Source organism: Pyrgilauda ruficollis, unplaced genomic scaffold (genome assembly GCF_017590135.1).
Source record: "Pyrgilauda ruficollis isolate IOZ18807 unplaced genomic scaffold, ASM1759013v1 scaffold67, whole genome shotgun sequence".
Lineage (NCBI taxonomy): Eukaryota > Metazoa > Chordata > Aves > Passeriformes > Passeridae > Pyrgilauda > Pyrgilauda ruficollis.
In genome coordinates this window covers 3,485,094-3,509,732 of record NW_024528488.1, presented here as the reverse complement: position 1 = coordinate 3,509,732, position 24,639 = coordinate 3,485,094, and the positions used below count along the sequence as shown (strand labels likewise).

General features: G+C 57.3%; 3 protein-coding genes across 8 annotated transcripts; all 3 read left to right on the top strand.

Moving 5' to 3' along the window:
- Positions 1–309: 309 nt before the first annotated feature.
- LOC121362797 (protein ripply1-like) lies at positions 310–749 on the top strand (the record flags this gene model as incomplete). The annotated part of the gene is made up of 2 exons (XM_041484615.1): positions 310–524; positions 605–749. Coding segments are annotated over exons 1-2 (360 nt in total), but the record flags the coding sequence as incomplete, so codon positions are not given.
- A 429-nt stretch (positions 750–1,178) lies between these two features.
- PRRG3 (proline rich and Gla domain 3) lies at positions 1,179–11,083 on the top strand. Of its 6 annotated transcripts, XR_005956582.1 has the most exons (5): positions 4,017–4,087; positions 4,408–4,449; positions 5,045–5,221; positions 6,094–6,275; positions 6,375–6,563. XR_005956582.1 is itself a non-coding variant. In XM_041484624.1 (4 exons), exons 2-4 carry the CDS (start codon positions 4,443–4,445, stop codon positions 9,362–9,364), a joined length of 705 nt encoding a protein of 234 aa, XP_041340558.1. In that variant the 5' UTR covers positions 1,188–1,248; positions 4,408–4,442; the 3' UTR covers positions 9,365–11,083. The 6 variants fall into 6 exon arrangements, 2 of the variants coding, with proteins under 2 accessions (XP_041340558.1, XP_041340559.1); XR_005956580.1 differs by lacking the exon at positions 4,017–4,087 and adding an exon at positions 1,179–1,248 and having other exon boundaries at positions 6,094–6,563; XM_041484624.1 differs by lacking the exons at positions 4,017–4,087; positions 5,045–5,221; positions 6,094–6,275; positions 6,375–6,563 and adding exons at positions 1,188–1,248; positions 8,159–8,319; positions 8,828–11,083.
- Positions 11,084–11,808: 725 nt separating this feature from the next.
- On the top strand, positions 11,809–22,459 carry LOC121362803. Its single transcript, XM_041484623.1, has 8 exons — positions 11,809–11,908; positions 15,440–15,635; positions 16,145–16,293; positions 17,031–17,119; positions 17,685–17,846; positions 20,163–20,241; positions 20,635–20,715; positions 20,874–22,459. Exons 2-8 carry the CDS (start codon positions 15,440–15,442, stop codon positions 20,940–20,942), a joined length of 825 nt encoding a protein of 274 aa, XP_041340557.1. The 5' UTR covers positions 11,809–11,908; the 3' UTR covers positions 20,943–22,459.
- Positions 22,460–24,639: the final 2,180 nt, after the last annotated feature.

The following is a 24,639-nucleotide window of genomic DNA, read 5'->3' as shown; positions in this document are numbered from 1 at the left end:
TCCCCATGCCCTGCCCGTGGGCTCCCTGCTGGCACAAAACCAGCCTCTCGGCCCAGAGGCTCACTCCGTCCCACGGAATCCTGTGTCCCACGGCTGTGCCGTGCCCACCTCCCCGGGAGCATCCCCCTCGCCTGGGGCCGGGCCAGGCTGAGCCCCCGAGGGGACCCGGCCACAGCTGCCCTGAAAGGGCCGCCTGTTCCCAGCGGGGCGGGCATTCCTCAGGGCGTTAGCGGATGCCTGGGCACCCGCTCTGGAGCACGGGGGAGAGATTACCCTGGCAAAAAGCCTGCCAGGAGGCTGTGGGGGTAGATGCCAGCTTCCCTGCGGTGCTGTGAGCGCTCAGCCCAGGGGCAGGGGAGGGGGAGTTGCTGGGTGTGGGGCACCCCGGTGCCAGCCGTGCTCCCCGCGGGGAGGGGCAGCGGGACCCGGTGCCACCCGGCTGTGTCTCCCCAGGCTCGGGCTCGGGCAGCGGAGGGGGACGGCGGTCCCAGCAAAGCGCTGGCGTTCTTCCAGCACCCGGTCAGGTACGTGTCCCGGGGCCGGGGCCGCGGGCGGGCAGGGCGGGCGCGGCGGGCGGGGGCTCACCCCGGCTCTCCCCACACAGGCTCCTCTGGCCCAAGTCCAAGGCCTTTGACCACCTGTACAGCGTGGGGGAGAAGCTGCTGGAGAACTTCCCGGTGCAGGCCACCCTCTGCTTTTATGAGGACTCGAGCAGCGAGGAGGAGGAGGAGGAGGAGGAGGAGGAGGAAGAAGAGAGGGATGATGAAGAGGAGGAGGCGACAGGGGATGTGACCGCGGGACACCCGCGGAATGCTGGCAGCCCCGGCCCCAGCAGGCCGGCGTGAGGCAACAGGCAGGCAGGGGAAGGGAGACAGCGCTGCGTGCGGCAGCGGGGCCAGACCCGCCCGGAGCGCCGGCCAGCCCCCGGGGCCGCCCCCGGGCCGCGCCCGCGCTCCGCGGGACCACGGCGGGGCTCAGGACTACGACTCCCAGCGGCCACCGCGGCACCGCCCGGCAGCTGCAGCCCACTCTGATTGGCTGTCGATCCGTCCCGAGCAGGGGGAGGAGCATGTGGCCCCGCCTACACTCCCGCCCTGCATCTCCATTGCAAGAGGAAGGCGGCGCGCGCGGGCCGGGGAGGGACGCGATTGGCCGAGGGGCGGGAGGGGGCGTGTCGGGGGCGGGGCCTCCCCTCCCCTGCCCGTCGGCGGGAGGGAGCGGCTGCGGCGGGCGCGGGGCCGCCATGAGGTACCGCCGGGGCGCGGGGTGCGGCAGCGGGGCCGGGGGCAGGAAAGCGGAGCTGCGGGACCGCGGCTGCGGGGCTGGAGCGGGGATGAAGGGGCTGGTGCCGCGGAGCGGGGAGCGGGAACCCTGGGACTGGCGCGGCGTGTCTGGGCGCGCGGCGAACAGCGGAGACGAGGAGGACGTGTCGGTGGGGCGGAGGGTGGGGCTGGAAAGACCCCGCACGGCCGGAGAGGTGGGGTGGGGGACCCTCCTGTGGGGTGACAGGTGACACGGGAGTCTCTGTTGTAGGGTGGCAGGTGAGCTAGGGGACCCCACTATGGGGTGGCAGGTGAGCTAGGGGACCCCGTTATAGGGTGACAGGTGAGCTAGGGGACTGCGCTATGGGGTGGCAGGTGAGGAAGGGGACCCCGCTGTGGGGTGACAGGCAGAGGGGCTCTGCCTTGGGGTGGCAGGTAAGCTGGGGGTCCCTGTTGTGGGGTCACAGGTGAGCTGGGGGTCTCGGCTGTGGGGTGACACTTAGGCTTGAGGGTTCTGCCTTGGGGTGGCTCTGAAGGCTGAGGGGGGGCTGGAAAGCCCCTGCACAGCTGGGCAGGTGGGCTGGGGGTCCCTGCTGCAGGGTGACAGATGGGCTGGGGGTCCCTGCCGTGGGGTGGCTCTGGAGGCTGAGCGCAGTGGGGATCATTTGGAGTTGGGTTTGGGCACAGAGGGGCCGCGCTGGGCACTGCCCGGGCAGCGTGAGCACCGGCCAGGGAGCAGGGTGGGGTGTGAAGGCTGTTCTGGGAGGGCGAGGCTTCCTGCCCTGTCAAGCGTAGCCGGTGTAGCCTCTTCTTCTCGCCGTGGATCTTGGCACGGAAAAGCCCCAATATTGCTGGGATCCAGCTGAGCCGCTGGCACCGCGGCTACGTGATGCTGGCACAGTCAGCATCCTCCCTGCGCGCCGTGGCGCGTCACTGGGGGCTGCGGGTCCCCCCGACCCGTACCTGGGCCACCCCCAGCCTGTCGAGGAGCTGCCACCTCCCAGCGTGGACCCTCGGGTCCCCTCGGGGTCCGCGGGGTGCCGGCTCCAGGCGCGCTCCGTGTTTTCCCGGCACGATTTCCTCCTTTGGCAGCAGTGACGGGAGCGGGGGCGGAGATGGGGGGAGCCTGGGGGAGACACAAATGTGCGACTGCAGCATCCTCACTCCCATGGCTGCATCCCTCGCGCCTCCTCACGGTTGCCTTAGCAACCTCCTATCGATGGGGTATTTATAGAGGATGGGAAGCCGGAGGGGGGGGATCGGGAATGGGTGGGCGTCTGCTAGGTCAGCCTCCAGCTTCAGGCTTCTCTCGGCTTGCGTGGGGGCAGGAGGGATGCTGCTGCCCTTGGCGTCAGCGTGTGCACTGCTCCAGCTTTTCCTGCTGGCTGGAGCCAGGGGAGGTGGCCAGGAATTTGCATGTGGAAATAAAAATAAGCGTCTGGGACGTCTGCCCTTCTCACCGGCATTGTTCGTGCTTGGAGGCTTGTGTGCAGCTCCCTGATTGTGGTGCTGGGTGCACTGACACAGATACATGGAAGAAAGTAAAAGAGTGTAAATTAAATGAAACAGCATTAAATTTGTTGCCTGATGTGTGACGTGAGAATATCCTTCTTTCTGTGTCTTTGTTCTCCTGTCCGTCAGAGGGGGAGGGTGCCTGTAACAAGGAGGGTTTGTGTGGAAACTGTGGCATCTGTGCTGTGCTGTGCTTTCTTTTATCCTGGGGCTTTGGGTCTCTTTGTAAAAACTGATGACAGCAGAAGTGGGTCAGGTGGTCCCTGCTCAGAGCCTGTGGGGGAATTCATGGATCCAGAGGCCTCTCACATCCCCCCGAAGGGCTCAGAGAAGCAGGATTGAGCTGTGGGGCACTGGAGGCAGCAGATCCCTCCCTTCTGGTACTCTGCTGCTTTCCCTTGCTCCTGCTTCAACTCCAGACTGAGGTTTGCAATCTGAGCTTCCCAAACTGTTGGGAAGAAGCTGCTTTCTCTCTCCAAATGCAGCTCCAGGCTTGCATGCCCTCTTGGCACTTTACGGTGTAGGGGCCTTGGAAAGTGCAGCAAAGCTGATGTTGGCAGGGAGAGGTGCTCCATTTACTGGAAGGTGGCTGTTGTGAGGTGTGCTGGTGTGCAGCATCAGCCCTTCTGTGTGCCTGCCTTTCATGTGAAAGGAGGAGTGTGTTTCCAGCCCTGCTGACCCTGTGAACAGCTCTGTGCTGTCCCTCACCTCACTCCAGCAGAGCAGGTCCAAGTGCTTTTGGAATAACTGGATATCTAAAGTCCTGGGCCTGAGAGCAGCGTGTGGTTTAGTTCCTGCTGTTTCTAACCATGCTTGCTCCTTCATCTGCAATAAATCCCTGGAGGAGCTGGGCAGTCCTGTCCCCTCTGTCTCCTGACAGAGTTGTGGCTTTGCCACAGCAAGTGTCACACACAGCAATAGTCAGCTCAGGGCAGTCAGATCCATGAGGCATTGAGCACAGGAGAAGACAAAGCATGGAAAACAAGCAGATATCCTCTTCTTCTGCAGGGCTTTGTTTAACTTCTGTGGAGTTTTGTTTAGTGTAGTTTTGCTTTTGAAGCACAAAAGGTGCTTGTCCAGCTGGAGAGCTGTTGTCCGGGGTGTGCAGAGAGCTCTGTCACTCTTGCTGCTGCCCTTAGCTTGGCCCAACAACCAGATTGTGGGTAGGAGTTGCAGAAGTGAGAACTGGCACGTCTGTGAAGTTGCTCTAAAATAAGATGATTGCTTCACCTGTATCCATCAATCTCTTGTGGGAGGGAAGAGCACCAGGCTGCTCCCAGCAGTCTCTGACATGCAGGTCATCTCGTCTGCTGGTGAGAAATGGGGTCTATCCTTCATCCAGTTTTTCCCTTCCTACTTCTCTGGTGTGCAAGGGCCCTGCTTCTCCCTGGGACCTGCCCCAGCACTCTGGGAGCTGAGGGTGCCCTGAGCCCCTCCAGGCAGCTGAAGAGCAGGGAGGCAACTGGAATCCTTGGATCTCTGCAGGGGCACTGCTGGGCTAGGATCTGCCATGGGTCCACTGCTCAGCACCATGCTTTCTGCATGAATCTGATCCTGCGTGGTGGAGGCTTGGGCTTTGAGACTGGGTTGGAAATTTAAGCTGTCAGTGACTCTCCTGTTTTCTTCCCTGCAGGTAGGCAGAAGCCCCCCTTGGCCGAGTGAGGCAGCATGGCAAGTAAGTGCTCCCAGGCAAGGCGGAGAGGTGCCGGTGGTGTCGGAGGAGAGAAGGGGGATGTTTGACAGCCACCTCTCAAGAAGGGGGTGCCTGTGCATTTTGGGGGGTGTTATTCTCTCTGGGGAGCAGCTGCCATCAGCTGTTGGCCCTAGATGAGGTCTGAGGTCCGGCCTGACTTGTGCTTCTCTCTCCCCTCTGCAAGGTGGGAGTCGAGAGGAGGTGCTGAAGGTCTGACCTCTCCGGGACTACCCGGAGCTGCAGCATTTCTGTCTCTGTGTGGTGCTTGCTGTGCAGGACGGGCCTCCCCAGGGCTCTCTGGGCTGCCTGTCTGTGCTGACATCTCTCACCAGCAGTGCTCCTCATGCCCTTGGCAGGGTGCCCACCCTGGGGGCCACGCTGCCCTGTGTGGCCAGTGGCACTGGCGCTCTGTGTTCTGTGGAAGCTGCCGAGCTCAGCCCCACCCTGAGCTCGCTGTGGCACACTCAGAGCAGTGCTGGGCCAGCACTGAAGATGGGCTGAGCCTGGCGAGGCTGCAGAGGGGTGTGTGGTCTGTCCAGAGCTGGGCTCAAGCCTCCCTCCTCACTCTCCTGGGCAGCCTGCATGGAGGCTGCGTGCCCCGGTGTGATGGGAGCGTCAGCAGGACGGCAGCAGTGAAGGGGAGATGGAGAGATTTGTCTGGGATCTCGGGATCTGCTCGGAGTGTCACCAGAGCCAGCTGTGAAGGTGGAGGCAGTAGCCACGCTGGGGAGGAGGAGGACCCCAGGGACGACAGGTATGCCTTCTTTCATTATCTGTGCTGTGCTGGTGCGGGAGGGAGCAGAGATCTTCAGGCAGTGTTTTTAAAAAGCTGCTTTAATCTTCAGTTAATGAGGAGGGTGCCCAGCTGGGTCCCTGCCTTCCTCCACTGCTGCCTTTTCTCCTTCCCAGAGCTCGGGTGCTGGCTCACCAGCATGTCCTGGTGGTGCAAGGTGTCCCCTGTGGTGGCACTGTCCCCTTCATGGTGACTCTGATGTGCAGGGGGGATGTGATGGGCAGGTTCTCTACCACATGCTCCCTGCCATCCCTGGCTGTCCCTCTGCAGGCACAGCCACAGTCCTTCCCAGAGCAGCAGCCCCAGGGTGTCTCCCCCAAGCAGGGCAGCTGAGACATGGGGTGGTGTCCACCAGGGGCCAGCAGCACCCCAGGAAACCCAGCAGGGCTGAGGTGAGCCCAGCCCTTGCTCCTGCTTCCCCTGCCTAAAAGCTCTGATCTTTCCTGAGCACCGGTTCTCCAGCTGGTGTGGGGAGGCTTGGAGAGGCACAGGGGATGAGCACTGAGGCTGCTGGGCATTGGCAGGTCCCCTCAGCCCCGTGGTTTGGGGACAGGACCAGCTTGGCTGTCTGCTCTGCATGTCAGCTGGGGATCCAGTAGAGATGAGAGGCTCGTTTCCTGAGGGCCAGTGGTTTTCCTGCTCTGGTCCTGAGCCACTTTGCACTTTCGAGAGGAGGGGACAGTGACTCATTTTCTGCTCTCCTGCCATTTCTATGTCCCTGAAAGAAATTGCATGTGGGGAAAAACACACACCTCTGTCACAGCATGCTTGCAGTTGGGACAGTGCTTTTGATACCTGCCTGCCTGTATGTCTGTTTTTATTTCCTACCTTAGTGGCCAGCTCAGCATGGCAAAGCAGGGAAGGGGTCCAGTGACTGCTTTCTGCAGGGATGGAAAACCCTGACAGTGAGATCTGCAGCCAAGCTTGTTGCTCTAAGATGTGCTGAGGAAGTTGAAATCCAAGTCTCAGGCTCAAGTGCCAAGGAGGGGAGAGTTTGTACCACGGCCTCATCAAGGTGGGAGGCAAAGGAGGTGAGGCCAGACTTCTTCAGCAAAGTATGGGACATTCGCAGAATGAATGTTGTCTTTGTAAAATTTCATCTCCTTCTGGAAAGGCTCAAGACAAAGTCAGCCTGCCAGCCTGTTCCCTCTCCAGCCAGGATAGCCCTTCTCAGCTGTGAAAGCCAAGGCAAGCTGATCCCTGCCCTTCTGCAAGATGCCTTCTGTGCCTCTTGAAAATGCTTTTTCGGTTGTCCTTGTAAAAAAAAAAAATGGTTTGCATAATAAAGTCGATTCTGAGGGAAGATCTGTGACTCACATCATTCATGCTGCTCTTCATTCACACCTCAATGGTTCAGCCCTCTGCAAACTCTCACAGAAGGAAGGCATTAATAAAGCACGAGGGGAAAATGCACCTACACAGCACAAAAGCAGCTCAGCAGCTCACCAAGCCCAGGCTGGCGTAGCACAGTAGTAGTTGTTTCTTACACCACGACCTTGTCCCTGTTTATATTTCCAAATACTCTCACAAATACCTTGCTGTATTGTTTCAGCAGCAGGATACATGGAAGGTAAAGCAGAAGGAAACTTTCTCCCTGGGAAAAGGCTCCTAAGGAAAGAAGTTGGTGGCTTTTCACTGACTGTTTTGCTTGTGGAGCCAGTATTTTGTTAGCACCAAGCTGGTCAGATGGGAGATTCTGTCCCCCTGCCTCCTTTGATGCTGCTGCTGTGTGAGTGGGTTCACCTTGATGATCCAGTGGAAGACAGCCTGAGGGTGAAGGAGGTAAATAGGTTCCTGTGGATCACCCAGCTGAACTGATTCATCTTCCCAAGGGAAGCAGCAGGATTTTGCGGCTTGGTGGGGAGAGCTGGAAGCAGACTACAGTTGAGTCTGTTGAACTGCATTGTGGAAACACTCATTCATGAAATGTGTGTTTGGATCCCAGAAGGATCATGTTTTGTGTGAAGTTTCTGCTCTCTGAGTTTCTTTGCCTCCTGTGCTGCTGCAGGTCCTGGCAGGTGCCTCCCTCCTGCACCCATGGAGGTGTCTCCTGCAGGATATGGAGAGAGGCTTTTGATGTCTCTCGTGCAGGCAGTAAGGAGCTGTTCCTGCTCTGTCTGGCTTCAGGACTGCATGTGCTGTGGGAAGACTTGAGGAGTCTCCCAGGCTTTGGGAGCAGAGGAAAATTTGTGAGGCCTCTGCATCAAAACACAGTGGGGATGAGAGAGTGCTGCTGTGTGAGGAGAGGTCGCTCAGGCCCCTGACTCATATCCCCCTGTGCTGTCTCTGTGTTTTGGGGATGTTTGCACTTGTTCTCCTGGGCTTGGGAGAAGACAGTGGTTTCTCTGGGGCCTGGACAGAGTCCTTGATGCCACCTGAGCTTGCATGACCCCTGAGCAGCTGGCAGCAGGGACACCAGCTTCCAGCAGGCTGTTGTGTTGAACGGTGGGCTCTAAGTCCCTCTCAGTGCTGGCTCCATGTCCTGGCACAGCTCTGTGTCCCAGCCTTGTGGGGTCTTGCTCTCCTGGTGGGTTCTCCCTTGCCCTACAGCAAAGGGGCAGAAAGATGAAATCCATCAGGAGCAGAAGGTTGGAAACAAATATTTTTGGGACCTTTTGTCTCTTCCTCAGTTGCTCTGTGTGGCTGCAGCTGCTGCTTCTGATGTCTCTAGCACCTCAGCCCTGACAGGAGGGCTCCTGGTGCCATATGTCTCTGGGCAGACCCGAGAGTCCTGTGCCCCTCTGGCTGTCCTACCTGCTGTCCTACCTGATTGTAGCCCTGGGTTTTTGGTGTTGGGGATGCATGTGGTGTCAGGAAGCTGGGTTGGAAAGCTTGGCTGGGCAGAGGCCAGCTATGGGGCTGTCCCTGCTCAGAATGTCTCTGCCTTGTGTGTTGCAGTGTTCTTGGGGGCCAGGAATGCCCACTCGCTCCTGAAACGCTTTCCCAGAGCCAATGGCTTCCTGGAGGAGATCCGGCAGGGCACCATCGAGCGGGAGTGCATTGAGGAGGTCTGCAGCTATGAGGAGGTCAAGGAGGTGTTTGAGAACAAGGAGAAGACGGTGCGTGTGTCCTGCACTGCTCCCCAGGGCATGTGGGAGGGCTCACACCTCAGCAGGCTGGACACAGAAAGAAAGCACAAGGGGAACAGCCTCTCCTATTGCCTTTGTCCTGTTCTGGCTGCAGGCAGCATGTTGTGGCCTCACTTCCCAGCATGGCTTTCCCTTCCCAGGCAATGGCCTCACCTTGCTTTTGCCAGGACTCCCTGCCCACAGCTGCAGGTTGAGCTGGTGCTCCCATGGCAGGTGTGGCAAATCTGTGCTGTTGTCCGTGATTCTCTAGGCTGGGCTTGGTGTGGAATAAATTTTTCCCTGCTTGCTGTGGGATAGTGGGGGATGTTCCCAGGACCTTCTGTGTTGGTCCCACAGCAACCCAGGTTGAAAGGGTGGGGAACATCCAAAATGCTGACCCTTTTGTGGGTGTGGGGAGGGCAGTGGTTATTGCTGGTGGTGGTTGGGGTCCTTCTCCCACCTGCAGCACATGATGGTTGTTTCTCTGTTCCTGTCACAGATGGAGTTCTGGAAGGGCTACACCAGCTCTGTGTACTCTGTCAAGGACCCCGGGCACAGCACGGAGCGCTCTGACGCTATGTACGTGGTGGTGCCCCTCTTGGGAGTGGCTCTTCTCATAGTCATCGCCCTCTTCATCATCTGGAGGTGCCAGCTGCAAAAGGCCACCCGCCACCGCCCCTCCTATGCCCAGAACCGTTACCTGGCCAGCCGGACGGGCCGCAGCCTGCCCAGGGTCATGGTGTACCGGGAGCGCTCGCAGAGCCAGGGGGAGACCCAGTACCAGCGGGAAGCCAGCAGCCGGGGGGCTGGGGATGCCAGAGCCGCGGGCACCCCCCAGCCAGACGGCACCCTGTGCCCGCCAGAGCATTCTGTCTCCGTCCTCTCCAGACTGTCCAGTGCCACTCCCCCGCCTTCCTACGAGGAGGTGACGGGCCACCCCGAGAGCAGCAGCGGCGAGGAGACCAGCGTCTCCTACAATGACCCTCCGCCCAAGTACGAAGAGATCGTGGCCACGGCCCCTGCTGCGGGCAAATAGCGGGTGTGCCTCCCTCCTGCCTCTTCACACTCTCACACTCACCCTGCCACCCTCCCTTCGCCATGCCTGGGACCCCCTTCTGGTGTTCGTCAGGCCCCATTTCACCTGTACAATCTGGTGCCATCACACAATAGCCTTACCCTCCTAACCAAAAATAGCTGTCCCCAGGTGGGGTGAGGCAGGGCTGTGGGATGGCTCTGGAGCCAGCCAGCCATCTCCTGCCCCTCACTCCCCACTCACGTAAGTGCTGTAGCAGCCAGAGCAGAGCAGCAGCTTGTTCCTGGCTCAACCTGGGGGTCTCCCCATGGTGCATTTGATTTCCTCACTTCCCCCTCAAACAGACATAACATTTCCCATGATTAGAGCAGCCTTGCTGCCTCCCTGGGCTGCTGCTCAGCCTCACCCCATGTTCTGGGCCCTGTTCTACTGCTCAGGGCTCTGATTAGGTGACGGAGATGCAGGATTGGTGTGGCAAATTTTTGTCCATCCCTGCCGTTGGTGGGGCCAGCTCTGTGGGGAGATGGTGCTCCCCCCATGTGGATTTGTTGCCAAGTGGGAGTGGGGAGCCCGGTCCACACTGTGGTGCCTGTAGGGATATTTGCTGTGTGGAGATCAGGGAGGAGCAGCTAGAAGGTGCTCTCTGATCTCCTAGATCTCTTTGGAAAGGGAGAAAGGGCTCATGGTGGTCTTGTACTTGAGGTAAGTGGCTTTGGAGTAGCAGGGCCTTCTCCTGATGCTCTCTGCTCTCCCCTGTGGGTGCTGAGCAGCTGGAGGTCTGGCTGCTGCCGAGCTGGCCAAGGGGGTCCTCTCTGACCCCGAGCAACTGTGGTCTCATGGCTTTAAGTGATGGGGATTCAACTCTCTCCTGGAGCGTGGCCTATCTGGTGTTTGCCCCAGAGGTGAGAGCCTGCAGACAGGCCAAACCTCCCCTGTCCCTACCCCAAACCTCTCTGCCCTGCCTGGCTCCTCTCTTTGGGACTCTGTCCTCCAGAGCAGGTACAGTGGAATGCGGGACCCCACTCGGGGTGACCTCTCGGGTGGGCTGAGTGTTTGGTGTCCAGGGCTGTGGCCTGGAAGTCCTGCTGACAGGGGCAGGAGCCACAAGGCCATGCCTTGGCAGTCAGGAGCAGGGCCAAGCCTGCTCAGGTGGTTGTGTTGCCAGGGCAGGGCAGAGCCAGGTGCTTTGCTGTGGGATCAGTGTCCCCTTTCCCTGGGCAGCTGCCTGTAGGGTCCAGGCAACAGGGCTGTCCTTCCCCAGTCATGTCTGATGGATTAATACAAGGGTTGTGCTCCAACCCCCCAGAAGCAGCCCAGAAGCTCCCAGCACTGCCACCACCCGGTGTTCACCCAGCACCAGCCTCTCCACCAGCACCAAAAGGCTATTGTCCATCCATCAGTGGCCTGCATCCCGCCCGGCCCCAGTGATGCCCTCGCAGCTGGTGCCCTCAGCCCAGAGCTGAGGCTTGCCCAGTGTGGCTGCTCCTGGGGCAGGACATGCTGGCACCTCGGCTGTCCCCTCCCCAGCCTTAGCAGGTCGGGGTTATGGGGAGAGCTGACAGAGAGCTCAGGGCCAGAGCTAGAAAACACCAGAGGGAGACACAAGGGTGCTCCGCATCCTCTGTCTTTGATGCTCAGTCATTATCCCTGCAGTTTGTATTCTGTAAAACTTGGTATATTTCTGTGCAAAAGAAAAGGTATTTATTAAAAAACCCTCACTGTCTGAGTGGCACAGGGTGGCTTTTTCCCACAAAGGGTGTTGTGTTGTGGGGGACAGTGACACCAAGGACTGCCACCATGGCTGCTGGACTGTCCCCAGTGAGAATGGGAGCGTCCGGGAGTGAACCCCAAAGATCCAACTGGAGCCCTGAACTTTACCTGGCCATGTGGTGTACCCTCTGAGAAACCTGAAGGGTGTCCTGCGAGCCCCGAGCTGCCAGCAGGTGAGATGCAGAAAGGTTTTCTGAGGGTCTTGGAGGGGATTGAGGTGCACAGGTTGTCCTGCCGTCCTCTGTGCGCTCCTAAACCCCTTAGATAATCCCCTTTAAATAGCAAGACTAGGGCAGCGGGGGATTTATTTTAAGTCCTTTCAAACCCAGATTTTACGGTCAGGTCTTGGACCCTGTCCCCATTCAGAAGTGTTTAAAATTGCCGTTAATCCCAGAGGGATCCTTTATCTCTGCGAAGGGCCGAGATTAGCTCCGGCACGGGGCGGCCCCGGGGCTCTGCTGGGTCGGGGGCTGCGGGGAGCGGGCTTTGCCCGGGGCTGGGCACACGGGGAGGGTCCTGGGTCTGCTTCTGCCCCTGGCGACAGCAATCCCGGTGTTCCAGCACGCGGCTCAGCACGGCTGGGGACACGAGGGCTGCCGGGGGAGGTGCCACCAGGATAAATCCCAACGTGTTAATTACCGGCTGCGGCTTTAAGCGGGGAGAGACCGGCTGGGCACCGGGGGCAGGGCTAGACGCCGGGGGCCGGGCGCCCCTGCCGGCACCGCCCCGTCCCGGCTGTTTACAGGTCCGGCAAGTTGCGTGGCTCTGCGACACACAGTAAGTGTCCGTCCCCGGGCCGCACTGGCCCCTTGTCCGCTCGCACGGCCGGGCCGGGGCTCTGCGGGCCGCTGCAGCGTCCCCGGGGCAGGGCCGGGATGTCCCCAGGGCCGGGAGGGCGTGGGACCCCCCTGTGCCTTCCCCGGCCGGGTCCCCTGCCGTGTGTCCCCGCAGCCGCCCGGCGTGCCCGGAGCCGTGCTGAGGCAGCGGGCTCATCCCGAGCCCGGTGAGGATCCTGCCGTGCCGGGGTCCCTCTCTGCCGGGACACGGTGTGTCCCAGCCCGGTGAGGAGCCCGCCGTGTCGGGGTCCCTCTCTGGGGGGACACGGTGTGTCCCCGAGCCGCAGGGCAGAGCTGGCAGAAACCCACCGCCCCCTCCAGCTCCCCACCCCGAACGGGGTGTGTTGGACCCCGCCTGCCTTGTTTGGGGTGTCCCGGGCTGGAGAGGGACAGAGGGAGGTTGTGGAGTTTCCCTCCCCAGGTCAGGTTTTCCTGGCTCGCAGGACTTAAAGCTACTCTGGTTTAGTGAGCCGGAAATTCCCTGTAGCTGCAAATCCAAGGAGAAGTGCCAAAGCAGATGCTGAGCCTCTCCAGGCGAGTGGGGGGTGTTTGGCAAGAGCTCGAAAAAGCCCTAAAGAAAGTTAAAGGAGGAAATCCAGCCACTTAAGCATTTTGTTCTTATGAGTTTTGACAGCTGATTTTTTCCCCCCTTTCTTAATAGCTTAGTCTCAGAGCCTCCTTCTCACTCCCTCCCATCCCTCTGTTCCTTGGGAGCTGCAGTGGTTTCACAGGTGATTAGAGAATGAACAGATCTGCCCTCTCCAGATTTACTGTTATTAATATAAGCTGGTTTCCCAGAGAACAGCCTGGGAATGCAACACAGGCTGCTGGCTCCTCTGAAGCACCACAGATGTGAAGGAAAACCTGGTGCTCTCCATGGCTGTGTACCCTGGCTGGGGGTCTGAGGCAGGTTTCTCCTGTGGGACTGACACATTTTGGGACCATCCCAGGAATTACTGTCCTGTTTCTGAGAAGGGGGTGCCTGAAAAATCCAGTTTCTTTGGAGTTTTGGGAGTGTGTGTGTGATGAGACCCATGGGTTGGGGCTGGGTAGGATGCTGGGGATGGTGTGGGGGTCCCACTGGGTGCCCACAGTGCCTCCAGGACAGACCCAGTGTAGGACAGGGATGCAGTGTCTGCAAGGCTGCAAGCAGGGAATCACCACTGCTGGTGCTGGGCAAATCCCTATGTACTTAAAAGGTTTTTAATGGCAGAGGAGGAGGGAGTAGCACGAGGTGAGTGATCACTGGAAGTGCTGGTTGAGGCAGGTGCAGAGCTGGTTCTGCCACCCTCCTGTACCCAGAGTGTCAAGGCCTGGCAGCTGAGGGGACAGGTCCCATGATCCTGCCCCAGGGATTTTCTTCTGCTCCTCTACCCTGGGTGAAATCCTAAAGGGTTGAAGGGGGCTGGGGAAGGTGAGGGTGTCCAAAGTGCTCTGAGAAACAGCAGTGAGGGATGTGGTGGGCAGCCCTGGCTGCTGCTGGCCCCTCTTAGAGTGGAGATTTTTTTCTAGAAGGAACGAAGGACCTTTTTGGGCACGGTGAAATCAAAAGGTGCCAGCAAGGAGGGTGCAGGATGCTATGCATGCATGTTTGGAGTGCCTGGGCAGCACTGGGATTAGGCTGGGGTCTGCCAGCCTCAGCACCTCTTGCTTGTTGGGATTTTCTCCTCAACTACAGATTTTTGGGAAAGAATAAAGAGTGCATATGCTGGGAGCCAGGAAGGTGACTTTTGGGGCTCCTTTCCCAAAAGCGTACATTGATTGCCCTCTGCTTGTGTGGCTCGGTGAAAGTCTTGGGACATTGTGGCTCCAGAGCACTTCTCAAAACCCTGGGACTCGGCAAAAGGGAAACTGAGGCACAGGGCCACTGTGTGTGCTGAGAACTGCAAAGCCCCAGGTGGTGTCCGTGTCCCATTGGGGGAAGTGGATTTATAGAAAATTCTTAAAACTCACTGTGGTAACACCCAAAAACCATCAAAAGAAAACATGGAGAAAAAAGTTTTACCCATCATACAAGAAACATTTAAAGTGTATTGTAATTAAGAAGTTGTTAACTTCTGATTACAGTAGTGTCAATTATAACATCTGTATTGTCTCACCCTTTACATAAGACTAAAAATAGAATAAAAGTTTTTAAAACGCCTCTCAGTTTCCCCATCTCTAAGCCAAAAAAAAATTATAATCCAACATCGTGTGTCCTGGTCCTTCTGTCAGCTGCTCCCAGGAGCAGGGAGAACTGGGGGCTGCATCCCTCCTTGGTCCCACCTGGAAGAAGGCAGAGCTGGGAGCTCTGCTCCAAGCTGAGGAAGGGGATGCGTGGTTTTCCTTCCCCTCTGGGAGGGTGGTTCAGCATCTGGCAGCTCTGCTCAGGACAAAGTCCATCCTTGCTGGATGTGGGTTACCCAAGGAGTGCTGGATCATGGGGGGAATGGGGTATGGCCCTGGGGATACTGCAGCGATCGTGTGTGTGGAGAAAAACTGAGCACCAAAGCCTTTCCTGTGGTAACCTGGACGTCCATCCCCCAAAAAAAGTGTGTTTTGCTTTTAGAAAACCTCATTTTTCCTCAAAGGTGTGTTTGAACACAAAAATGTGATTTCAGCCCTCAAAATTATTTTCTGGATGGAAAATAATTTTTTTTTTCACTAGCACTGAACTGTGTGCTGAGCCCTTTCCTTGCTGTCAGTCAAGGCAGTGGGTGGTAGGCTCATACCTGGCTCCCAGGACACCTGCAGCCTTGTCCCTGGCAGCTGGGCATCCCCTGTGGGACATCCCCTTGTCCCAGACAACTCCTGCAGAGTCTGTCTTTTGCCTTGTTTCTGCCTGTATTTTGTCTGTCTTACAGCCTGTTGTGTTGTCCCTGTGCAGGTGCAAGAAGAGCTGTCCCTGTTGTCACTTTGCAGCTTTCTTTCCCTCTGTGTGAAACCCCAGGACACCTGAGGACACCTGCAAAGATGTGTGTTGCAGCAAACCTCTCATTAGGGGTAGAAGTGAGCCAAGGCACAGACTCTCATTTAACAACATGGAAAGGGTCCTGTTTATTCCTCTTCACAGCTTAGCCATCCTGACTGACTACAGCAAACTTCTGCTCTTGGCTTGTTTCACAGGCTGACTGCTGGCTATTTCCTGCTGCAATATGACTGCAAGTGTTTCCTTGCTGCCTCTGACCACAGGCTTGGACTGTGACTGCAGACTCTAATTTTATGAGACCCAGACTAACCTCACAGCAGATCTTCTGCAGCAGCAACTCTCTTCCTTCTTTCATTCTTCTTTGTGTCTCTCTGGGTCATTCCTTCTTCCTCAGATCTCCTCAAGGTCCTCTCCCTCCAGGCTCTCCCTGACTGCCCCACCCATCCCTTATCTTTATTAGTCACAGCTGGGACCCATTCAGGGCAAGGCTGTTCTTTGGTAATTAGTCCAGCTGTGACTTTCCAGGGGTGAAGTCCCTTGTAATCCCTCCTTCTTCACCTGCAGATGTGGCCGCTTTGGGGGCTGGACCTGAACCGTGTGCGCTGTGACCTGCTCTTCACAGAAGCCATCAACCAGAGGATGCAGGTTCCCAACAGGCTGAAGGTGGCAGAGAGCTGCAGCCCTGGGGACAGGAGGACAGTGACAGAGGATGTCCCTGCGTCCTTTCGGATGCACATCCCTGATAGGATTTCTCTGGCAGGTAAAGCCCTGGGTTGTCTTTTGGGGTGGGGCACAACATCCTAGGGAGTAGAACCCCTTTATAAACCCCCCCTTTCCTTTGCTTGGCTGGAGGAGAGGATGGGGGCAGATAATGCAGGCAGTTTTCTTCAGGAGTGTAGGGCAGGATGGTGGATGGCTTGGGAAGAGGTGGGCAAAGGTCACCAACAGAAGTCTGGAGGGGCCTTAAGTCCAACAGGTGAGGAGCAAAATGTAAAGACATCTCCCTCCATGTCTCTTGCAGTTCCCTCTTGGCCTTTGCTAGGGTCCCTGCTTTGGGATGCAGGACATTTGGCCCTGTCTTTGACAAACAGCTCTGAAACCTTGCTGTCCTGAAGCAGTGCCTCTGCCTCTCTGGGCTGCCCAGAAAACCCAGGGCATAGTGTTCATCTGGCACTAAACACAGGCTTGACTCTCCACTTGGGTGCATCTTTCTTCCCCCTCCTGAGGCCATTCAGGTTGGCTTAATTCTTCCCTCTCTCCTTCCTGTAGAGACATCAGACACCGGTTTGAGGCCAGTGCTGTTGACCCAGCCAAGGAAGGTCCCCTCTGTTGTGGTGCACGTGTCTCCAGACCCCTCTGGGGCCCTCCCTTTCCTGCCCCCAGCCAGCAGAGCCAGCGCCCAGCGACGCAAGCGATCGGTACCGTACAGGCAGGGACGGGCTGCTGGGGTGGGGAACAGGAGCAGTCCCAAATTTGGGGTTCTCCAGATAGCTGTTGTCACCCCAAGCCAGGATTCATCTTCCAGGAGGCCCTAGGAGTGAGGGGGTAGGGATGGTGGGATCTCTTTCTGACCCAGAGCCAGTGCACACCTGTGTGCTGGGACCTTGATCCAGCCACATCTCCTGCTGCGTTTTGTGGGCAGGAGGTAGGCTAAGGTAGCTGCAGTCTCACCACTGGCTGCTGCTGCTACTTTTTAAGTCCTGTTTTCCTTCTTGATGAAGTGTGTGGCAGAGCTGGTTCATTACAGCAGTGTAAAGGGTTCTGGGGTCAGAGCCAAAAGCAGATTTTAGCCTTGTGTGAAACTCTTTCAAAGAGAGGTCCCAGGCATGGGCAGGCAAAGACTTCATTTGGCTGCTGGAGCTGCTGTTCCTCCTCCTCAAGTGCTTCAACCTCCCTGAAATTTGAGAGCTGATCCTGGGTGGGTTCGGTTCAGGGTTTTTGATCTGGCTGGAGCTCAGCTCAGCAGGCTGGTGCTGGGGACCCTGTGTCTGCTCTGGGCATGTCTCCCCCCTGCACAGCATCAGCGGGCTGGGGCTCCTGTGGAGCTCCCACTGAGTGCTCTGCCTGTGCTGATGGGCCCCTGGCCCTGCAGCCCACACAGGGCACCAGGCTGGGCTCAGCCCTGTGCTGACGTGGTTGTGTTCCATTCCCGCAGGGCCATCACAGCAGCAGGGCACGGAGGGACAGGACCCCGAGTGACAGTGCCCAGCTGGCCTTGCACAGCCCAGGACAGCACCATGAGGGGTGAGCACGGGCCCAGAGTCACCCAGGGCGGTGGGGAGCAGCATCTCCTCTCACTGGGCTGTTTTGGAGCTCTCTGGAGTGGGTCCTGGGAGGGCCATGGGGGATCCACATCAGAGCAATGCAGTGCCTGGCAAGTCCTGCTCATCATGAGAGGAACGTGGCCTTTGCTGCCAGAGATGTTTGTGCTGGGCAGCTTTGAAGGCAGCTGTGCTGTTCCCCAGGTCTCTGCTCATGGCCTTGGGCTCCAGAGTCTCTGCAGTGGGGGAATTGTCTCTGAACTAGTCCTGGAGCAGGGACTGGTGTCCCACTTGAAGTCTTGAGCTGCCCTGGGTGGCAGGAGGGCAGCATGGCACACTGTGCTTGGCTTTGGAGGAATCAGGTGGCTGCTCTGAGCCTGGGGGCTGCTGGAGAGGGTTCTCCCAGCTGATGCCATCAGGGTCTGGGTGCCAGTGGCATTGCCCAGAGATGTTGGAGCTGCTGAAGGGATGAGGGGCAGTGCCTGGTGCCAGGCTGTGCCCTGTCATGCAAGACAGGGAGTAACAGGCGTGATTCTCTGTGCACCCAGGCCAGACTCCTGTCCCCTGCCTGCTCCCCGTACCCCACTCCCCCTCTTCACAGAGGCAGGCAGGATCTACTCCATGCAGAACATCTTCCAGACCATGTACCTCCTGGGCCAGGTGCTCTTCCACCGTGTCCAGGACTCTCTGTGGGACCCGGCGCCGTGCAGGTGACTTGTCCTGAGCCAGCCCTCTGTCACTGTGCAAGGACTGGCCTGTGCCTTGCTGGGGCACGAGCCAGGCATGAGCTCTAAGCTCTGGGCTGCAGGATGGTCCTGCATGGCTGCCTTGGACTTCTTTTCTCACTTGTCCTGTGTGCCAGCTCTGGGTGCCAGGCCTTGGTGCACCTCACTAACCCAGCCAGGCTTGAGTCTGCTGCTCAGCTTAACACCCTGGGCACCCTGAGTGACCCTGTGCTGCTGTGGCATTGCTCGGGGGTTGCTGCTAAGCAAGGACTAAATTTCTGTGCTTTCATAGCTTGTTGGAGAGGGGTGTGTGAAGGGAATGAAAATCCAGAGCAGACGGCCTGGCCCAAGTGCTGTCCCTGAGACAGCCTCTCCTGCGGGCTCCCAGCACCTTTGGCTGTGCCTTGGTCACTCTTAATGAGCCTTTCCATGAACTGGCTGCACTCATCCCACAGCCAGGGCCCCTGGCCAGGCTGGGTGTCCCTTTGTGCTCCCTGGAGCGGGTGTGCAGTGGCCTCAGTCCCTCCAGATGTGCTGGAGGAACCATCTCCACCACCCTCATCTGTGCCACTGCGGTAAGTTCTCTTTGCTCAAAGACATCCTTGCAGCCTTAAGGTGTCCCCACTGCTCCAAGGCTGCTGAGCACCTGGAGGAACATCTAAATACTCCTCATTCTCCTTGAGCAAAGCCTCCAGGCAGAAAGGGAGGAGAACCAGCATCCATCATCAGGGCACATCCTGCCTTCCCTCCCCAGCTGGCTGCTGCTTGCTGAGGATCCAAAGTGATGTCTCTGCTTTAAAAACTGGAGACTGAGGCTGTCTTCAGACATATTTTTCATTTCTTAATGACCAAGAGATCTGGTTAGTGGCTACAAAAGACCTTCTCCCTCCTCCCTCCAGCAGTGGAGGACATGCAGGCCGTGGTAGCCTGCAGAGCTGCTGTAATGCAGTGGGGTCACTCTGGGGCTCCTCGCCAGGCCTTGATCTCCTTTTGAAACCAGACACCCTCAAACACTTCTTCTTAGTACTTTTCATCCCTTCAGATGCAGACATCCCTTCAATATGACAGCTTTGTACCCCTGTGCAACAATAAAAAAAACAAAAGACTGTGCTGGCTTGTTTGTCCTGAAATTTTAGCAAAGTCTGATCTCAGACAGAGCCTGGAATATCTGACAGTGACCTCTTGAAGGGTATGAGTCACCAGAAGGCAATTTCTAGTCTACTTTAAAGGGTTTCTACCTGTATCAGCTGGGATTTTGAGTGAAAAGCTGCAGGATGTGTCCTTTTTTCATGGTTCTCTACTGGGGAAAATAGCATTTTCTTTCTGTTGTGACTGTCATTTTACACTGCAGCTACATTTTGTGCAGGTATTATCTCACAAATGTAGTTTCAGACAGGGATTCAGTGAATCTCCACATGCTCTTCTGGCTTGTCTTCAGCGAGATCAGCATCATGTTGCAAACAGGGATAAACACCCTCTCCCCCCCAGGGCTCCAAGGAGTGGGGTTAGGTGTTTGTTAACCCCCAGGGGATCAGTGAGTGCCTGTGTGAGTTATTGGTGTGCACAGGGGATTTTTGGTGATAGAACAGCTGACTCTGGGCTAGCCTATGATGACAGGAATTTATATTTTTCTCACTGTGGATGCACTTTATTTTGTGACTCAGTGGTGTGGACCCTGCAGTGAGGCTGTGCCTCCAGGGACTGCCCTGGAGACCAGTGGTCTGTGCTGCCTCTGCCAGTGCAGCAGCTCATTCCAGTGGGGGCCCTGTGTTTCCAGGGAGGGAAGAAGGTGATGAACATTTGGGTTGCTTGTTTATGTTTCAAATTGCAGGTAAAATGTGCTACAAGAGCAAAAAGTGATAGCTCCCTCCAGCTGATGGCAGCTTCCTCACCTGCTGATGTAAATGGGATCACCCCTCCACTTCAGCACTGTCCTGTGGCACCTCTTTACCTGGCTGCCCCTAAAGATGTTTTGTCCAGCCCTCAGTGAATTCCTGGGACTACAGAGGATGGATGCTTAGTAGAAATGTTTTCTCTCTGTTGCACCTCTAAAGAAATACAAGCACGTGTTTCCTGTTACCTGTCTTGCCATGTGCTGTCTGTCTGTCTGGCCCCTTTGGGTGCATGCTGGGGGCTCAGGAGAGATCAGGGGATGCTGTGCAGGTGCTGTTTGCTTCCTCCTGGTGCAGCACAGCCTGGCACACACTCCCTGCATGGCTCAGCTCCCCGTGCTGCATTTTGGGGGTCAGCTGCATCCCACGAGCAGTTCTGGTCCACCTGCATCTCTGCTTTCCTCCCCAGCTCCCAGGAGCCCGTCCCAGGTGCAGAGAGCCCCTTGGAGGAGGCCGGGGTGACGGAGGTGGCAGCAATGAGAAGGCAGGTGAGATGGCTGCACATGCTGCTGGGAAGGCCACAGGGCTGGGTGCGGAGGCTGCAGGGAGCAGTTGCTCAGTCCTGGTGGGCTGGTGCTGTCAGACTGGTCCTGCCTTAAGGAGAGGACTTACATGTCTGTTGATCCATCGAGCTCCTACCCTGAGGGGCTGCAGGACCCAGCCAGACCCCTCTGGTGGCAGTGAGAGGGGCTCAGATGCTCTCTGATGGGAACAATCTTTTCCTGAAGCATCTGCTGCAGACCCGAGGTGCTGCTGCCACTCCCTCACAAAGAGGAGGACCTTTAGAGAAGGAGGACCTGGAGGAGCAGCAGCTCCCACCTGTGCATCCCCTGCTGTCCCATGCCTCTGGGTGTGACAGTGCCCCTGTGCTTCCCTTGCAGCTGGCCAGGATCTCGGGGAGGCTGCGTGTGCTGGAGGAGCAGTGCCACGCCTGGAGACAGAAGGAGGCCCTGGTGTACTCGGTGATGATCTCTGCTTGCCTCATCAACACGTGGCTCTGGCTCAGAAGATGACAGCCCGTGCCCAGCCTCCCCTGCTCACCTGGGAGGGTGGGTGAGGGCAGGGACAGGAGCACTTCTCATGTACTTGCCAGCAGTGAAACTCTTTTTTTCTTGACTAGGACTGTTTTTTGTACTGTGGACCCTCAAGAATGTGTGTCCTTCAGGCCTTGGTGACAGTGAAGGTGTGAGAAGCTGCTGTGCAGAGCTGAGGTCTCTGAAAAGCCTGGTGGCTGGCACAGGAGGTGTCTGTTCTGTGCAGTTGCCCTCAGGCTGCCAGAGGAGATGCAAACCTGAGGAGCTGAGTGTTTGTGGGGTCCTGTTACAGTCACAGCCTGGCCACATCCCACCTTGGAGATCTCAGCTCTGACCCCATAAAAGTTCTCAGCCAGCTGCTGTGGTCTATTCCTCACTTCTGTAGAGTGACTGAGTGTTTCTAAACTTCTGCTGGGTTTTCTTTTCTTCCTTGTGCAGCTGCTGCTTGGTGGAGGTGGTGCTGCCAGTCTCCTGTGCCACAGCCCCTCTTCCAGGAGTGGAGCTGGAGGGGCCAGGAGCTCCCATCCCTGCAGCCACAGCAGGTTTGCAGATGTTCAAATGTAAGAGCCTTGCTGACATCTGGGCTTGTCCAGGGGCTTGGCTCTTTCCCAGAGAGATTTACATTGGAAACCTCCCCATGGTGACTCTCTGGATTATAAAACCTCAGAGCAACAGCAATAGCACCAAAAAGGTCAGGGAAAATAGATATTTGTTAGGCTCCCCGTGGCAGAGGGGAGTGGAGGAGTGTCTCTCCCAGGTCTTGCTGCCAAGCTGCAACTTCAGTGATGGTGCAAGAACATGGGTGAGAGAAATTCCTGACCCAGTTGCTCTTTAGCTGTGAACAAGCTCAGTTTAACAGCTTTTCTGTTTGTTCCCTTCTCCAGAGTTTATTAACACTTGATTCTGAGGTGACTTTGAGATGTTTTTGGAGGTTCATCCAGCACATCTGCTGGAGTTGTGCATGCAGGCCCTGGGGGCAGGTTCTGGCAAGGCTTAACAGGACCTCTCTGTGTCACCTGTACCTAATTATAGCTGGATCTACATGTCATCCAGATGTCCCCATAGCTTATTTACAGACATCAGTGCTCGGGTGTTTTCTGCTTGACACCGTGTCAAGCGTCCGTGACTGTAAACCTGGCAGCTGGACAGGGACTAATAAATAACTGTCCCCAAGTAATTGCAGCTCTGAACCTGTGGCTGATTGCTGAGCTGAGTGCTGCATTTCCTGCAGGCCAGAGCCAGGGTGCTGTGGTGGGCTCGGTGTGCTGTGCTGTGCCAGGGGGATGTGCAGGGCAGGTGGCTCCTGTGCCTTGTGGGCAGGGTCAGCAGAGGACCTGCCACTCCCGTTCTGTGTAAGGGGGTGGGAGTCAGGCCAGGAAATGAGGTAAATTGTCTGGTTTCTCTCCTTCGAGAGGTGTTAATGTGTTGTGGAGGAAGCTTGTGTTTGGGGTTTATTTTAGGGTGAGAAGGGATGACTTTGGGAAGGCACACCACCTTCCAAGTGTGGCTTGAAGGTGTTTGGAGGAGAGGTGGCCAAACTGGGTGTGTTCTCATGAGCTAGTTACTTTCAGGTTGTGGATGACATGACTTCTATGTAAGGCATAAATGCTGGTGTAAATCTGGAAGCACTGACCACAAAATGCATATTTTAATAAACTCTGTGTGTTCTGGACGTGTTTATTTTCTGTGGAGTCTGGTCCTGATGCCCCAGTAAGTGGGAACAGGTAAGGTTTATTCCCTTGGTAGCTGGACTGTGACCTGCTCGTGGGTGTCTCAGCCCCATGGCTGAGGGGGAGTCTTGAGTAGAAAAGCTTCTGGTTAATGCTGTCCCTGTTGGAGTGTGATGTTTTATTTCCTTTTTTCTCTCCCTTGCCTCCTCCTCCTGGCTGCTTTGTCCCAAGGCAGCACACGTGGCAGAGCTGGGTGTCCCCAGGGGCCACTGCCACAACAACTGCACAGCAAATAAAGTGTTTTGTGCACGATGGTGCTCGAGGGAGCAGCTCCTGGAGTTCCCATGTTCCTTTTGGAGGCAGCTGCAGGCAGGGAGCAAAAAGAGAATTGGAAGGGGGGCACGTTGCTGCCAGTGCTCCTGGTGAGCTGTCACCCACGCTCTGTGATGTGGGACAAGAGCAGGGTGACATCCTGTGCTGCTGGGTGCTCGCCCAGGAGCCACAGCCCCAGCCAAGGCTGAGAAATTCTGTGTTCCTTTGGACTCCCTGCTGCGTGGGTGCTCAGGGAGATCAGAACAAGTGGAATTTAAGGCTTTGAAGGGGAAAGGAAAAGGTGAACCTTTGATAGCAAAGATAAAAGAGACTCCTGGTGCTGGTGCTTTCAGATCTGCCCTGCACAAGGTGCAGCACTCCATGTGCCTGTCAGGGACAGATCCAGCCTCAGCCACTGCAAATGGTTACATCCTGAGGGAGAGGAGAAAAACTGACCTCTTCCTGATTGCCTTGGGGATGCAGATTTTTTTTGCTAACTGGGCATTAGAATAACTTCCTGGGCAAAATAGGAGGGCAGAAATTGGTGAAAGGTGCATTTCATGGTCACCTTCAAACTCTGCAGCTCTCTTTGCTGGGACTCCAGAGCAGCACTTTTGTTCCCCTGCTCTGCCAGCAGACAAAGAGGTGGATGTGAGGGTGTTAAAACGTCTCTGCTTTTCCCAGTTTTCCATCCTAGCAGTAGCTGTGGCACAGCCTCCGAAGCAGGGAAATAGTCACCATTTTGCTCTTCCCCAGGGCAGGGGCTGGGAGGGCAGTGGAGCAGAACCCTGGCAGCAATCCAGGTGCGTCCCCTGGCGTGGCAGTACCTGAGCCCAGCTGGGGCTGCTGGCTGTGCCTGTCCCTGGGTGCAGGTGACCCAGGGCCCCTGGACACAGAGCAGCTCAGCGTGGCTGCCATCTCCAGCTGGGCACTGTCCCTCCAGCCCCCGAGGAGCTGAGGGGCGGGTGGAGCAGGGAACGCGTGCATAGGGAATGGAGCATCCCCGAGCAGCACATTTCCCTCCTCCCCTTTCATCCCCAGGCACGGTGCTGCTGCTGCTGCCAGCTCCTCGGAGAGCGCCTTGCTGCCCGGGGCACCGAGGATGCTGCGGGGCGGTGACAGCCACGCTGTCCCCGCTGCCACCGCCGGCCACCGCGCCCCTACCTCCGCTTCTTCTGCCCTGCCTGCGTGCTTGTAAAAGCCCTGGAAGCTCCTGGGGCAGGGATGCTCCCCTGGCAGCCCTGCCAGCCCGCCTGAGGCAGCGCTCGAGGCTCCGGGGGACGCCGGGCTCGTAAGTGGGCGATGGTGGCACCGGTGTCCTGGGGAACGGAGGGGCAGGCAGGGCAAGGGAGGAGAGGGAAGGGGAAGGAAAGGGAAGGAGACAAGGAAAGCAAAGACAAGATAAGGAAAGGAAAGGAGAGGAGATAAGGAAAGCAAAGACAAGATAAGGAAAGGAAAGACAAGGCAAAGCATAGAGAAGCCAGGCAAGGCAACCCAAAGCAAGGCAAAGGAGGAGGAGGCAGGCAAGGCAAAGGAGGGGAGAGGAAGGTAAGGCAAGGAGGGGGAAAGCAAGCAAGGTAAAGGAGGGGTTGGACTGGGAAAGGCAAGGCAAGGGAGGGGCAGGGAAAAGGAGTGCACAAGGCAAGGAGTGGGAAGGGGAGGGGCAGGCAAGGCCAGGCAACAGAAGGCCAGGAGAGCAGGAAAAGCAAAGGAGAGGAGGCAGAAGCAGGGAAGAGAAGGAAAAAGAGGTGTTCCTCTGGCAAGGAATGAGGAGCCTGAACGATGAGGAGAGCATCTTTCATGGCTCCAGGCAGCTGTGGGATCTCCTGGAGAGAACAAAATGCCCTGCAGGACTCCTGGGAAACACGGT

What these genes read in the sequence shown, in the direction of transcription:
- PRRG3 (XM_041484624.1), top strand. An exon ending in TTGAGAACAAGGAGAAGACG is followed by an intron (nt 8,320 to 8,827) that starts GTGCGTGTGTCC and finishes TTCCTGTCACAG; the next exon opens with ATGGAGTTCTGGAAGGGCTA.
- LOC121362803 (XM_041484623.1), top strand. Translation starts at nt 15,440, where the DNA reads ATGTGGCCGCTTTGGGGGCTGGACCTGAACCGTGTGCGCTGTGACCTG. An exon ending in TGATAGGATTTCTCTGGCAG is followed by an intron (nt 15,636 to 16,144) that starts GTAAAGCCCTGG and finishes TCCTTCCTGTAG; the next exon opens with AGACATCAGACACCGGTTTG. An exon ending in TGGCAGCAATGAGAAGGCAG is followed by an intron (nt 20,242 to 20,634) that starts GTGAGATGGCTG and finishes CTTCCCTTGCAG; the next exon opens with CTGGCCAGGATCTCGGGGAG.